Genomic DNA, 15563 nt, shown 5'->3' on the forward strand with positions numbered 1-15563 from the left:
TCAGCCAATTCAGTCATAAAATTCTATTTCATGGACATGCCATTTAATTGATGCAAACTATTACTGTTTGTCTTCAACATCTGTATTCAAGCTACATTTCAAAAAGGCTATTCACATCTACTTTCACTTTTTATCTTCTTTTAACAAGTTATTTATCCCTTCTAAGCAAGGAGGTCTTTAAAATTTCTTCTCCCAAATACTACTCAGTTAAATAATAACTTCCTGGAACAGAACAGAGGATTGATAAGGCATATTCTGTATTAGCATTCTTTTGAAAACATGTGAAAACTTCACTATTGTACTAAAACAAACAAACAAAAAAACACCCTTGAAGTTGTAATATAGATTTATCTTTCAAAGGGGATATGATTATTATTACCTCTGATATCGTTTGGCTCTGTGTCCTCACCTAAATCTCATGTTGAACTGTAATCTGCAAGGGTCGGGGGAGGGACCTGATGGTAGGGTGATTGAATAATGGGGGCAGACTTCCCCCTTGCTGTTCTCCTGATAAGAGTTCTCACCAGATCTAGTTGTTTGAAAGTATGTAGCACTTTCAAACTTTCCCTCTTCATTTTCTCTCTCCTTTTCCACCATGGTAAAGATGTGTTTGTTTCCCCTTTGCCTTCTGACATGATTGTAAGTTTCCTGAGGCCTCCCGGCCATGCTTCCTGTACAGCCTGCAGAATTGTGGGTCAGTTAAACCTCTTTTCTTCCTGAATTACTCATTCTCAGGGTAGTTCTTTACAGCAGTGTGAGAATGGACTAATACAGCCTCCAAGCAAAGGCAGAAAGACGTATTTTAAAAAAAAAAAAATCCACGGACTTTGTAATCAGACATAGTTCATTTTTAAATCCCAGCTCTATCATTTATTAATAGGTATCTCTTTATCTCTTCTTTTTGTCTGCCCATTACTTTTCTTTAGGTAACTCTTTCCTACTGCATGTGATCTTGGTAAGACCTTCAACCACAGTATCCCGACACCCCTGGACCACCAGAGTGGGTGTGCCAGCGAGTTAAGGCCAACTGTATGAACAACTCACAAAGTCCTCAAATATTCTCAATTTCAACGGCTTTCATTCAGACTCTTCTTCACTATGCCTAAAACCACATTTCAGTGTCAAAAACTATGAAGAGTCTTACTGTACTTGTAAAGTGACAAGTTACTTGTCTTGGACTTATCTTACTCTACTTGTAAAGTGACAAGTTAGTCTACCACAGTTTAATGAATGTAGGCAGAAGATAACACAAGACTCCTGCATTGGACACAGAGGACTTTAATACTCATGGCAATAGCAAAAGCCAGACTGTTAGCATTTGCCTAAATTCCCCCTTCTGACAGGGTGACCTGGGGCCAGATGACATGTATACACACAGTGGACTGAATTACAAGAGAAATTTGAATGACAGTGCCTCCATTTTCCAAGGCTGTTTGCTTGCTATATAAACAACCTTGAACAAAAGCAGTCAGGGCTGACACTCACGAAATGTGTATAAATGTGAGAACCATGGAGAACTGTCTTCCAACACCTGGAAGCTGCCATCACTCAACATATCCCAATCGTTTAAGGATCATTAAATCACAATGATCTACTCTTTCTTCATAACCCTGCAATTAATTCACACTCTTACTATACTTATTCTTGAACCTCACTGAGTCCTCTAGGCCCATGCTCCAACATCTCCTACAACTCTATGTTCCAGCCCTTCCCTAGTTCCACTACATCTATTATCCCACCTCAATCTCATGATCCATTATTTTAAACACTTTTGAAAATAACACACTTGGCCTCCTTATTTGTATACCCAATCTGCCTAGCAGTATCTCTGATAGGGTTCTACCCACATCTACTTTTCTTTGCTCTATTATCCAGGTGACCTAGTTATTCACCTACATGCTTCTCTTCTTTCTTCCCCACCAAAACAGAAGAAGACACAGTATTATTTTTCCTGCCTACTCCTTTTGTCTTCAAATCTGAGATTCTTTTTAATTTTAAGAGATGAGGTCTTACTCTGTTGTCCAGGCTGGAATGCAATGGCATGATCATAGCTCACTGCAGCCTTTAACTCCTGGGCTCAAGAGATACTCCCACATCAGCCCTCCAGCAGCTGGGACTACAGATGCAAGCCCAGCAAATCTGAGATTCTTAAAAGTTAAGTACTCTCACTATCTGTACTTCCTCACACCCACTTTATCTACCAATAAATATACTGAAACTCTACATTGAAACTCCTCTTCAACGACTTCCTTTGTGCTAAAACCAAAGGACATAACATTTATCCTTCTACTACTCAAACTACTCTTTTATTTCCTCTGTAGACTCCACCCCTCCCCGCTACTCAGAATGATACAATTAGAAAATTACCTTTTGTCATGTCAGCTATTATTTATTTCAGGCTAGACTCATCAGTAAATGCTAAAACTTGTGGGTAAAAATTTAATAAGAAACAGGATATGTGCCCAAATCTCAGGGTGTGGTAGACAGCCTCCATGCCCCCAATGATCTTTGCACCTATGCAGTGCCTACCCATACTGAACAGGTTTACCTATGCATCCAATAGAGAGTAAAAATAACAGGATTTTTTTTGTTAAATCCAAGTGGTTAAAATGGCAAATGTTATGTTATATATTCTTACCTCAAAAAACCTTTTTAAAAAAATAAATAAAAACACATTCAGCCAGAAAAAGAAAATGATACTGTGTGACTTCCGAGGCCAGGCCATAAAACACATGGCAGCTTTTGCCTTGCTCTTAGATCAGTCACTATGGGAAAAGTTAGGTGCCATGTCACATGGCACTCAAAAGTCCCTAAGAAACAATTCATGCAGCAAAAAAACAGGCAGCCACCAAATCGTCAATCATGTGAATAAGTCATCTTAGAGAATATCCTCCAGCAGCTGGGTGTGGTAGCTCCTGTAATCCCAGCACTTTGGGAGGCCAAGCTGGGCAATCATCTGAGGTCAGGAGTTGGAGACCAGCCTGGCCAACATGGTGAAACCCCATCTCCACTAAAAATACAAAATTTAGCCGGGCGTGATGGTGCGCACCTGTAGTCCCAGCTAATGGGGAGGCTGAGGCAGGAGAATCGCTTGAACTTGGGAGCGAAGGTTACAGTGAGCCAAGATCATGTCACCTCACTCCAGCCTGGGAGATACAGCAAGACTTCATGTTCAAAAAAAAAAAAAAAAAAAAAGGGCAGGGCACAGTGGCTCACGCCTGTAATCCCAGCACTTTGGGAGGCCAAGGCAGGCAGATCACCTGACGTCAGGTGTTCAAAACCAGCCTGGCCAACATGGCGAAACCCCATCTCTACTAAAAGATACAAAAATTAGCTGGGTGTCGTGGTGAAAGCCTGTAATCCCAGCTATTTAGGAGGCTGAGGCAGGAGAATTGCTTGAACCTGGGAGGTGGAGACGGTAGTGAGTCTGAGCCAAGATTGCACCCCTGCATTCCAGCCTGGGTGACAGAGCTAGACTCCGTCTCAAAAAAAAAAAAAACAAACAACAACAAAAAAAAAAACGAGAGTATCCTTCAACTTTAGTCTGGCCTTTAAATGACTATAATCCAAGCCAACAATGTGAAGGCAATCTGATAATAGACGCTGGGGCAGAAACACCCACTAAATCCAAATCCAAATTCCTGACCCACAGAAGCTATGAGACTATAAATGTTTATTGCCGTTTTAAGCCAGTATATTTTAGGGTAAATTACTGTGCTACAATAGTTAACTAACAACACAGATTTACAGATTACTCCTGGGTATATGTTACCAGGAGAGGGGTGTTCCCATACAATAAAACCTGAAAATGCAGGCGCTGCTTGGAATCAGGTAGTAGACAGAAGCTGACAGGACTTGTAGTAGAGTATCAGCGAAAGCTTGATGAGCAATGAAGACACTGTCACTAGAAACCTCATGATCCTTAGGAGGCTGCTACTAAGGGCTTTAAATGAAAGTAAGAAAAAGGTAACTGAAAATTGGAAGAAGCTGAATACTTCATAATTAGTAACTGAAAGTTTAGGCACAACATGGCCTGTGGTAACATGAAAAATAGAAAATGTATTTAACGAGTTGCATAATTTAACATGGAGATTTCTAGGTATTCTGTGGGAGACGCAGTCTAACTCCTTCTTACTGTTTATAGTAAAAAGCAGGAGTACAGAAATAAGCTAATGGAAAGACTACTGACCAAAAAAGAACAAAGCCTTGCTGGTTTTAAAAATTCCCAGTCTCTCCAGATAGCAAACAATGCTAAAATCAAAGAATGGCTCCCAGAGAAAATCTCGGCCACTGTTAGAAAACAGCTGTATGAAGATTAAAACAAGAGTGTGGCTGTAAACTCCTTTGTTAAGACCTAAGAAAGACAGAAAGCAATACCTCAGATAATCTGAAATAGGACTTTAAGAGATGTCAAGGTCATAAAAAACAATGAATGAGGACATATTCCAAACTGGGAAATACTGAATAGACATGACAGCTAAATGCAACTTATGATTGGATTGCATCCTGGACCTGGAAGAGTAAAAGGTTTCCCCCTTTGGTGTAGATGACATCAGTGGGTGCAATCTGAATATGATCTGTAGATTAGATAATAATCTGTAACAATATTAATTTATTGATTTTGATCACTATACTTTGTTTAGGAAATTCCCTTTAAAACTATACACTACAGCACTTGGGTTAAAGAGGCATTGTATTTGTAATTTACCCTGCAATGGTTCAGAAAGATTCTATAGAGAGTAGAGGAGAAAGAGAGCCAGCAAAAGAGGGTAGAGGGAAGGACATGGTAACATTAATATGGTAAAATGTTCACATTTTTGGAATGAGTGAGTAGTATAGCATTATTATTTGTAGTATTTTTGCAAATTTAACTTTGAAATTATTGAAAAACGAAAAGTTAAAAAAAAAATAAATCCTACTGGCTGCCTGGCTCAACGCCCAAGAATGAAGTCTAAAACTCCTTATAAATTCTTCATAAACTGGCCTCTTCTTAGCTAGTCTCATCTTACCACACTCTTCAGTCTCACCCAACCTACCCTCACATTCTAAACTGATGTTCCTGAAAAGACCTGTCCTCTCTTAACTCTTCACATAAATAGACTCTGAAAGGTTCAACTTGAGCGCAAGATTCCAAAAGGAAAGGACACAAAAAGGACAGAGGTACCAGGTAACTCTCAATGCTAGAAAACTTTTACAAAGACATAGAAAAGTCATTCCAATGATTTGACTGAGAGTTTTATTCCTTTGAGGGCCACAGAAGAAAGTAGTCTAGCTCTCTTCAAAGAGACGAGTAATCCTATTCTATGGTTTAAGTGTAGTGTGTTCCTGCCAAAACTCACGTTGAAATTTGCCAATGTGATAGTATTGAGAGCTGATGGGGCCTTTAAGAGGCATTTGGGTTACGGGACTATCCTCATGAATGTATTAATGCAGCTTTCGTGAGGCTGGGTTGATTCTTGCAGGAATAGATTAGAAGGCTGCCTCTCATGTTTGGTCTCCCATTCTGCACATGTGTACCTGTTTCCCCTTCAGCTTCTTTGCCATGTAAACATAAGAATCATAGACTGGAGGGTAGCATGCACATGTGATTTCTAGTAATTTTCAAAGTGCCTTGTGCTGATTCTCACGGGCCTAGACATCTTCCCCAGCTCTGCCCTGGATTAATAGCTTGTATCGATCTTGATGAAAGAGCAATTGATGCTTTCAGGGAATTTAATGAAGGAGCTCTGTCTGTACTACAGCACTTCAAGGAAAGTGACTTATCACATGTTTAGAACAAAAGTGCATTTTTATGTGGAGTTATGAAGACCTATAGGCAGAGAGAGAAACAGGGGAGCTAGGTGCAAGAGTCCACAAAGGGACCTGATGAAGCAAAGATCAAGGCCTTGCTTGAGAGAACTGGTTATACTCTGAATGTAACCACAGGACAGAGGAAGTATGGTGGGCCTCCATCAAACAGTGTGTACTCTGGCGTGCAACCTGGAATTGGAACAAAGGTATTTATAGGTAAAATACCAAGAGATTTATATGAGGATGAGTAGGTGCCCCTTTTTGAGAAGGCCAGTCCCATTTGGGATCTATGTCTTATGATAGATCCACTGTCTGGTCAGAATAGAGGGTATGCATTTACCACATTCTGTGGAAAGGAAGCTGCACAGGAAGCTGTGAAACTGTGACAGCTATGAAATTCGCCCTTTGGTAAACAACATGGAGTTCGCATTTCTGTGGCAAACAACAGACTTTTTGTTGGATCCATTCTGAAGAATAACACTAAAGAAAATATTCTGGAAGAATTCAGTAAAGTCACAGAGGGTTCAGTGGACGTTATTCTCTATCATCAACCTGATGACAAAAAGAAGAAATGGGAGTTCTGCTTCCTGGAATATGAGGATCACAAGCCAGATGCCGGCTGATGAGTGGAAAAGTAAAAGTATGGGGAAATGCAGTTACAGCTGAATGGACTGACCCTGTGAAGAACCAGATCCAGAAGTCATAGCTAAGGTAAAAGTATTGTTTGTGAGAAATTTGGGCACAGACGAAATATTGGAAAAGTCATTTTCTGAATTTGGAGAACTTCAAAGAGTAAATAAGTTGAAAGATTATGCATTTGTTCATTCTGAAGACAGAGGAGCAGTCGTTAAGGCTATGGATGAAATGAATGGCAAAGAAATAGAAGGGGAAGAACTTGAAATAGTCTTAGCCAAGCCACAGACAAGAAAAGGAAAGAGCGCCAAGCTGCTAGACAGGCCTCCAGAAGCACTGCATATGAAGATTATCACTACACCCTCCTCCTCGCATGCTGCCTCCGATGAGAGGTTGGGGGAGAGGTGGATATGGCTACCCTCCAGATCACTACGGCACGAAGATTACTATGGTTATTATTATCACAACTATCATGGAGGTTATGAAAACTCCCTACTATGGCTATGATGATGGCTATGCAGTAACAGAAAGAGGAGGAAGGGGAGGGCAGGGTGCTCCACCACCACCAAGGGGGAGGGGAGCACCACCTCCAAGAGGTACAGCTGGCTATTAACAAAGGGGGGCACCTTTGGGACCACCAAGAGGCTCTAGGGGTGGCAGAGGGGGTCCTGCACAACAGCAGAGAGGCCGTGGCTGCGGTTCCCGTGGATCTTGGGGCAACCAGGAGGCAATGCAGGAGGCAAGAGAAGGCAGATGCTTACAACCAACCTGATTCCAAGCATCGTCAGACCAACCAGCAGAACTGGGTCTCTCAACCCATCGCTCAGCAGCCACTTCAGCAAGGTGGTGACTATTCTGGTAACTATGGTTACAATAATGACAACCAGGAATTTTATCAGGATACTCATAGGTAACAGTGGAAGTAGACAAGTAAGTGCTTGAAAATGATAATGGCAAGATACGACTGGCTCTAGATCTACATTCTTCAAAAAAATTTTTGCTTAACTATTTCATCTTTAAGTAGCAATTTGCTGCCATTTGTATTGGGCTGAATACATCACTACTGTGTATATACTCAAGTACGTTTATTTTTCCTCTTTTCATAAATGCTCTTGGACATTATTAGGCTTACAGAGTTCTCTTATTCTGGGAGTTATAATGTTTTTTATCACTTCAGGCTTCATTTTAGCTTCAAAACAAACTGAGCACACTGTTAAGTCATGATTTTGCAGAACCTTTGCTTTTGAAGAGTTTCATTTTTTTGGATCTAGGATAAATTACGTAGAAGTATGGAGTATGCTGTAAATAAAAATATAAGCTAGTGCTATGTCTTAGTAGTTTTAAGAAATTAAAGCAAACACATTTAAGTTTTCTTGTACCGAAAATAACCTATGATTGTGTTTTGCATTTTTAGAAGTAGGTTAACTGTGTTTTTAAATTGTTGTAACTTCACGCCATTTTGAAATCTGCCCTACAAAATTTGTTTGGCTTAAACATCAAAAGCCATGACAATTTGTTCTTTGATATGATTGTATTTTCAATTTCTTGTTCATGTACGATTTCAATAAAACTAAAAAATCTATTCAGAAAAAAAAAGAACCATAGATTAAAAGTCAACACAACTCCATTTTCTTCTAACCACTGTAAGTTACTGCAAATCATTGACCTTTGAACAAGTCATTTAAACTCTCCATGAAAACACAGCTTCACAATTCTTAGAGGGCTTTCTAAAAGATTTAAAATTGAGTGGGGTAGAAGTGAGGCTGGTGCTTTTAAAACTTTCTAACAGGTATAAAAAGAATTAGAAAAAACTAACAGAGTCCTTTGACAGCAATAACTCCCTTACTAAAGATCATTCCTAGTGATTTTGACTAGTCAAATCAACTGTGCATTCTATGTATCACTTGTGTTACTGAAGGAAAATACAATTCTGTTTTACAGTTGTGACATATATTTTGTGTGTGCGTGTGTGTGTGTCTTTGTGTGTGTATTTGATCTCCGCCCCCAGTTTCTGGCACAGAACTTCTAAAAACCCTTTGACGTCCTGAGTGATGGGGTGGTAAGAGCATTTTTTGTTATAATAGTTGGTCTTATTCTCAGATTCCTGGCACAGAGCTTGTAAAACTCTTTGAATTCCCCTAGTGATCATAAGCCCCTTTCAACCACACTTGAGTTTACACTAATAAGGTAAATCTTGGAGGATAGATGCTGGTCACCAGAGGAACCAACCATGTGATCAGAGATTTGGAACTTTAAGCCCTACCCTAGTACCTCTGTGGAGGGGTGAAGGGCTGGAGGTTGAATTCAATCACCAATGACCAAACATTTAATAAATTGTGCCTACATAATGGGAAATCTCCACAAAAAATCTTAAAAATGAAGTTCTGAGAGGTTCCTGGTCAGTGAACACAATGAGATGTTGTGTGGGTGGAGCACCTGGAGATGGCATGGAAGCTCTACCTACCTCCCCATAACTTGTCCTATGTGTCTCTTCCATCCAGCTGTTCCTGAGCTGTATCCTTCACAATACATAATAATAAATAGTGTTCTGGAGTTCTGTGAGCTACTGTAGCAAATTACCTAATCTAAGGAAAAGGTTGTGTGGAATCCCTAATTCATAACCAGTTGGTCAAAAGTACAGACGACAATCTGGGACTCGCAACTGGCCACTGAAATGGAGGCACTCTCATGGGACCCAGTATCTATGGAATCTGCACTAAGTCTAGGTAATATCAGAACTGAATTGTAGGACACCCACTTGGTGTCCACAGAGAATTGGGTGATTAATTGGTGTAGGAAAAAACCCACATGATTGTTGTCAAAAGTGTAATTATAGAACAACAGTACGCTTTCCTTTTACTAATCAATATCAACTAACATTAACAGGCATAATAAATATTAGAAGGCATTCTACTGAAATAATAATTCACAATTTGAACTCTTAGTGACTGAATTTAACCCTGACAGACATGGCTTTAAATAATTTCAAATATATACTCTGGTTCCTTTTAAAATATATACCAAATTTTCAATTTTTGCAGAAACTATCCTTTAAATCAGCCTGGGTGGTGGCTCACGCCTGTAATCCCAGCACTTTGGGAGGCCAAAGCAGGATGGCTTCTATGCAGGCATTAGAGACCAGCCTAGGCAACACAGGGAGACCTCGTCTCTACAAATTAAAAAAAAAAAAAAATTGGCCAGGCATGGTGGCACATGCTTGTAGTCCCAGCTACTCAGGAGGCTGAGGGAGGAGGATCCCTTGAGCCCCAGAGATCAAGGCTGCAGTGAACTATTGCAGTGCCACTGCACTCCAGCCTGGGCCACAGAGCAATACTTCATCTCAAAAAAAAAAAGAAAAAAGAAAGAAACAAGAAAAAACAAAGTATCCCTTCCTTATTCAAAGCCATATTTCACCATTAACTTTTCTTCTCCCCTTGCTCGCACTATAGGTAGTACCTAACCAGTGCTAATACAGCTTGAATCACACAGCACTTCTCTGCAAAGCAAAGGCTATATATTTTTAAATTTTTCCTATAACCATATGAAATTATGTTAAAAGTTGTTGTTTATTTCATTTTTAAATAATTTGGATACCACAGTATTTAATATTAAATATAAAATAACAATATCACTTATTTATACTTCAATAAATAGTATTTTTAAATACACAAAGAGAAACAGATGCCAGGATCAATGTGGTGGACCAGGCCTGAGGCACGACAGAAAAGGGACCCACATTCATGGAAAATGAAACTGGTCTTCTTTTGCCCTGCGGGCCTCTCATCTCTCGTTTACCCCCATGGGCAGTACATGAGGCAGGGGTATGGAATCACACTCAACCTCCCTGCCTCTGCCATCTCCCTTGTGGCACCAGTGGAGATGGCGGGGGTGGGAGGGGGGAGAGAAGGGGTCGTCCAACACAGCAGGCACCCCTCGATCACCTCCTTTTTAAAAATTAAATTCTTGCCTGGGCGCAGTGGCTCACGCCTGTAATCCCAACACTTTGGGAGGCTGAGGCGGGCGGATCATGAGGTCAGGAGATCAAGACCACCCTGGCTAACACAGTGAAACTCCGTCTCTACTAAAAACACAAAAAAATTAGCCAGGCGTGGTGGCGGGCGCCTATAGTCCCAGCTACCCAGGAGGCTGAGGCAGGAGAATGGCGTAAATCCGGGAGGCGGAGCTTGCGGTGAGCCAAGATCGTGCCATTGCACTCCAGCCTGGGCGATAGAGCGAGACTCCGTCTCAAAAAAAAAAAAGGGGGGGAAGGGGGGATCACGAGGTCAGCAGATCGAGACCATCCTGGCTAACACGGTGAAACCTTGTCTCTACTAAAAAAAAAAAAAAATTAGCTGGGCATGGTGGCGGGCACCTGTAGTCCCAGCTACTCAGAAGGCTGAGACAAGAGAATGGTGTGAACCCGGGAGGCGGAGCTTGCAGTGAGCTGAGATTGAGCCGCTGCACTCCAGCCTGGGCGACTGGGCAAGACTCCATCTCAAAAAAAAAAAAAAAATCCTTGGCAGGGTATGGTGGCTCACACCTGTAATCCCAGTACTTTAGAAGGCCAAGGCGGGTGGATCACCTGAGGTCAGGAGTTCAAGACCAGCCTGGCCAAACCCCGTCTCTACTAAAAATACAGAAAATTAGCTGGGCGTGGTGGCAGGGGCCTGTAATCCCAGCTACTCAGGAGGCTGAGGCAGGAGAATCGCTTGAACCAGGGAGACGGAGGTTGCAGGGAGCCAAGATCAAGCCACTGCACTCCAGCCTGGGCGACAAAAGCAAGACTCCATCTCAATAAATAAATAAACAAACAATCTTAAAATTGTAAATTTAAAAAAAAAGAATAGGTGCCAGAATGAAGGCAGATAAAAGATAAAAATTCAGAAAGTGGTTCAATGTATATCTTACGAACAGTATCACCAAAATTTAGCTCATAATATACAACACAGATGCTCCTCACCTTACAATGCAGCTACTCCCAATAAACCCATCATATGTTGAAAATTTCCTGTTAAAAATGTGCTTTCAACTCACAGTATTTTCAACTTACAAAAAGTTTATCCTGACATAACTCCATGGTAAAGCAAGAAGCACAATAAATGCGTATTATTTTCATACCACTGTAAAGTCTAAAAACCGTAATTCAAACCATTTCAAGTTGGGAACTGTTTTAAAAATACTAATGTCTGACTGGATTATGAGCATTACCTTTCAAATGCAACACTAAAAACATACTGGGCATATTTTCAAGACAACTGTACTGAACATAAAAAATCTTAAATTTTTTTATGATTTAGGTGCAGTGGCTCACGCCTGTAATCCCAGCACTTTGGGAGGCTGCAGTGGGTGGATCATGAGGTCAGGAGTTCGAGACCAGCCTGACCAACATGGCGAAACCCCGTATCTACTAAAAAATACAAAAATTAGCTGGGTGTGGTAGTGTGCACCTGTAATCCCAGCTACTCAGGAGGCTGAGGCAGGAGAATCGCTTGAACCCGGGAGGTGGAGGTTGCAGTGAGCCGAGATTGCGCCACTGCACTCCAGCCTAGGCAACAGAGTGCCAGCCTAGGCGACACTCCAACCTAAGTGAGGGAAAAAAAAAAAAGCTTAAAAGAGGTAAGGAGAGAAGGATAAAAAGATAGTCTGATAGTCTGTAACACTCAATCTTTTAACTATAGTATCACTTATATCATTATAATCATCCCATATTTTTAAAGTCCTTTCCCAAATATTCCCAAGCCAAGCAAGCATGTCTAACAATAAACTTATAGTATGTTTACTTCATTTACAGTGTGCCTACTTTATAGCCGACCAGTAAATCTGTTGTTAAAAACAAAATGTAAAAATAGATTCAAGTTTGACAGCAAAAAAATCAAGTTATGTTAAACTTATATATGCCAAAAGTAAAATCCAAATAGTATTTACATACTTCTAAATATTAAAGCTAAACAAGTTTGACTAAACCAATGTTTTTTAATCTAGCACCCACTCGACGACCACAAAAAGTTCTTAAAATACAAAATTTAATTCATTCCCAGAGCAAAAAAAGATTTATACATGTAGTCATCAGCACTATACTCACTCAACACAATACCATATTTAATAACTGTCCCTCAAATAACATGACAGGGCATATCTTAAATACAATCATAGAGTAAGCGCTTTTTAAACAAGATAATATGCATGAAATGGCAGAACAGAAGACCATTAATAGACCTTCACAGTTTATAATGAGTCCTGCGTAAGAATCCCTAGTGGATGGCTTAAAAAGCTTAAATAAACTTTCATGGTGCTTATTACTAACACTGCTAATTAAACCAACCCCGCTATTTTTTATCAGCAATCTAATCAACAATAAACAAGACAGGCTCCTCCTATTGTCACTTTATAACAAAACCACTTCAAAAAGAAATCAAGATATATATGTTTACTTGCTGCCTGAGATCTAAAAAACAGTGTGTGTATGTGTGTGTATGTGTGCTTATGTGCGTGTATGTATGTAGGTATGTCACCAGGCACGGTGGCTCACGCCTGTAATCCCAGCACTTTGGGAGGCCAAGGCAGGCGGATCGCATGAGGCCAGGAGTTGGAGACCAGCCTGGACAACATAGTGAAACCCCGTCTCTACTAAAAATGCAAATAAATTAGCCAGGCATGGTGGCATGTGCCTGTAATCCCAGCTACTAGGGAGGATGAGGCATGACAATCGCTTGAATCCGAGAGACAGAGGTTGTAATAATGCGAGATCACGCCACTGCACTCCAGCCTGGGCAACAGAGCTACTAGGGAGGCTGAGGCACGAGAATCATTTGAACCCAGGAGGCAGAGATTGTGGTAACTTGAGATCACACCACTGCACTCCAGCCTGGGCGACAGGGTGTGACTGTGTCTCCAAATAAATAAATGCCTAACAATGACCCTAAAAAGTTATAATTATTTCACTCATAATAGATAATTTACTCTCAAAACTACTTAAGTTTTTTAAATGTTTAACTCAAAAAAAGGCACAAACAAAGTCAAACTAAAATGTTTGTTTTCTTTTTTTTTTTTTTCTTTTGAGACACAGTCTCGCTCCGTCGCCCAGGCTGGAGTGCAGAGAAATGATCTCAGCTCACTGCAATCTCTGCCTCCGAGGTTCAAGCGATTCTCCTGCCTCAGCCTCCCGAGTACCTGGGATTACAAATCACCACCACCATGCCCGGATAATTTTTTTTTTTTCATATTTTTAGTAGAGACACAGTTTCACCATGTTGGCCAGGCTGGTCTCGAACTCCTCCACCTCCCTCAGCCTCCCAAAGTGCTGGGCTTACAGGCTTGGGCCACCATGCCCACCCCAAAATGTTTTTAAACAATTATTTGTTGGTATTTACCAAATCATATCTACAAATATGAAAAAGATACAGGATCTAAATTTTAAATACAGTCTGCAGAAATATTTCCAAAACTAGCATATACCAACTTTCTAAGAAAAATATTATTTTCCAATTGACAATGTCCTTTTTATCTTCACTTCCTTAAAAACAATTCATAATAGATTTTTTTTTAAAGAGACAGGGGTCTCACTCTGTCACCCAAGCTGGTATGCACTGGCACAATCCCAGCACCCTATAGCCTCCACTCAAGCGATCCTCTCGCCTCAGCCTCCTGGGTAGTTGGGACTACAGGCATCCACCACCATGCTCAGCTAATGGCAATATGTTCTTAATGAACAAATTAAGTACAAATGGTTTTCCAGTATTATTTTTTAGTTTATTAAAAAGTATTTCCTATAAAGCAAGTAAAAATGTAAGCAGGAAAACAGGCAAGTCAGAAAAAGACAGATTAGTATTTAGGCAAGCTTTTAGTGTTTTAATTAAAAGACAAAATATTCTCAAACAAAAGATATGACATTTAGCCACTGGAAAAAACAAACCATTAGCACCACTGAAAAAGAAAAAATAGCCAAGAATATATAGAACTTCAAAATTGTTCTATTATAAAGGAAAAAAGCTGATAATTACTTACAGGTGAAGTAATCAGTTAATAATATATAGCAACAAACTATTATTGCTGAAGTCACCTAAAGATTTCACAAGATGACCACAGTAACACATGCAAGAAATCTCTCTCATGCTTTCAATAAAGCTATAATCTAAATTTTCAGTGGCAATGGGTAAAACCATATTCACAAATATGGCATTAAACCTATCCTTTCATTAAATACTCATTAGTCAAAATGTTTCTATATTTCAATGTTTCCATTTAACTATCAAGAACGTATTTTATCTAAAAAGGCAAAAAAAAATTCTATTAAGTAGATGTGCTACAAATTTAGCAACAACAAATCCACTTACTTTTTTCTCTTTCTCATGATGTTTATCCTGAGAGTGAGAGGAAGAATCACTTAAACTTTGATCATATGACCTATTACATCCCCGTTTGCTCTTTTTCTAAAAAAGAAAATATATATACATATATGTATATGTATATAAAATAATCTTTGTGTTAGGCTTAAACCAATTCAACTATGAAGTATTTTTAATGTCTACTGAAATTTTTTAAAGTCTATTTCAATCTATATAATCCAGTTTAGACACCATTCATATATTATCCATTGCATTATAAAAGAAAATCTAAACATTAATGCCATATTTTTGTAAATTAATTAAAATGTGTGAAAATAGATCATCTATTTTTAAATAAGCTACTATATATTTTCAACATCAGCTTAAAAATAAAAAGTTTCAACAAAAAGAGAAAATGCCATATTAAAAAAGGGTGCCAAGACTAGAATAGAAAAGTAAACATTTGAAGTGTTACTTTATGCCACTAGGAAAAGCAAGAAGACTTTTAATCTTATACCATCAGTATTAAGGTATACAGTTTTCTAAAAATTTATCTCTGCAGTTCAATAAATAATCCCTGCACATTATATTTGATAGAACATATAAAGAAAAAAATTTAAAAATTAAAGGAAATGTCAGTATTAGACTCATGCATTTTTCAAAGCATTACTAAAAAGCATCACACATTTCTGTTTAAAATACTTGTACCATTGCATAATTAAGTATGAAGGTGAGAGTTATTTGAGGTGTTTAAAAGTTGGTGGTACCACATCTAATTGGTGTAAACTAGATAAAAATGACTATTAAAAAGTTCAA

General features: G+C 39.3%; 1 protein-coding gene and 1 pseudogene across 15 annotated transcripts in view; one reads left to right on the forward strand and one right to left on the reverse strand.

Moving 5' to 3' along the window:
• The window catches only part of LOC105480072 (MLLT10 histone lysine methyltransferase DOT1L cofactor), a 219205-nt gene that overhangs the window by 108635 nt on the left and 95007 nt on the right, over positions 1 to 15563 (reverse strand). For 14 of the 15 annotated variants that reach the window (XR_011608212.1, XR_011608213.1, XM_071070398.1 and 11 more), the window contains one exon: positions 14757 to 14852. The exons of the other annotated variant lie outside the window; for it this stretch is intronic. Coding sequence is in view for 12 of the 14 variants with exons in the window: in XM_071070398.1 (XP_070926499.1) it covers positions 14757 to 14852 (96 nt within the window). In the remaining 2 variants the exon portion in view is untranslated. The remainder of the gene's footprint in view (positions 1 to 14756; positions 14853 to 15563) is intronic. 15 annotated transcript variants of the gene reach the window in all.
• LOC105480049 (heterogeneous nuclear ribonucleoprotein R-like) lies at positions 5724 to 7352 on the forward strand (annotated as a pseudogene).

This window comes from Macaca nemestrina, chromosome 9 (genome assembly GCF_043159975.1).
Source record: "Macaca nemestrina isolate mMacNem1 chromosome 9, mMacNem.hap1, whole genome shotgun sequence".
Taxonomy (NCBI): Eukaryota; Metazoa; Chordata; class Mammalia; order Primates; family Cercopithecidae; genus Macaca; species Macaca nemestrina.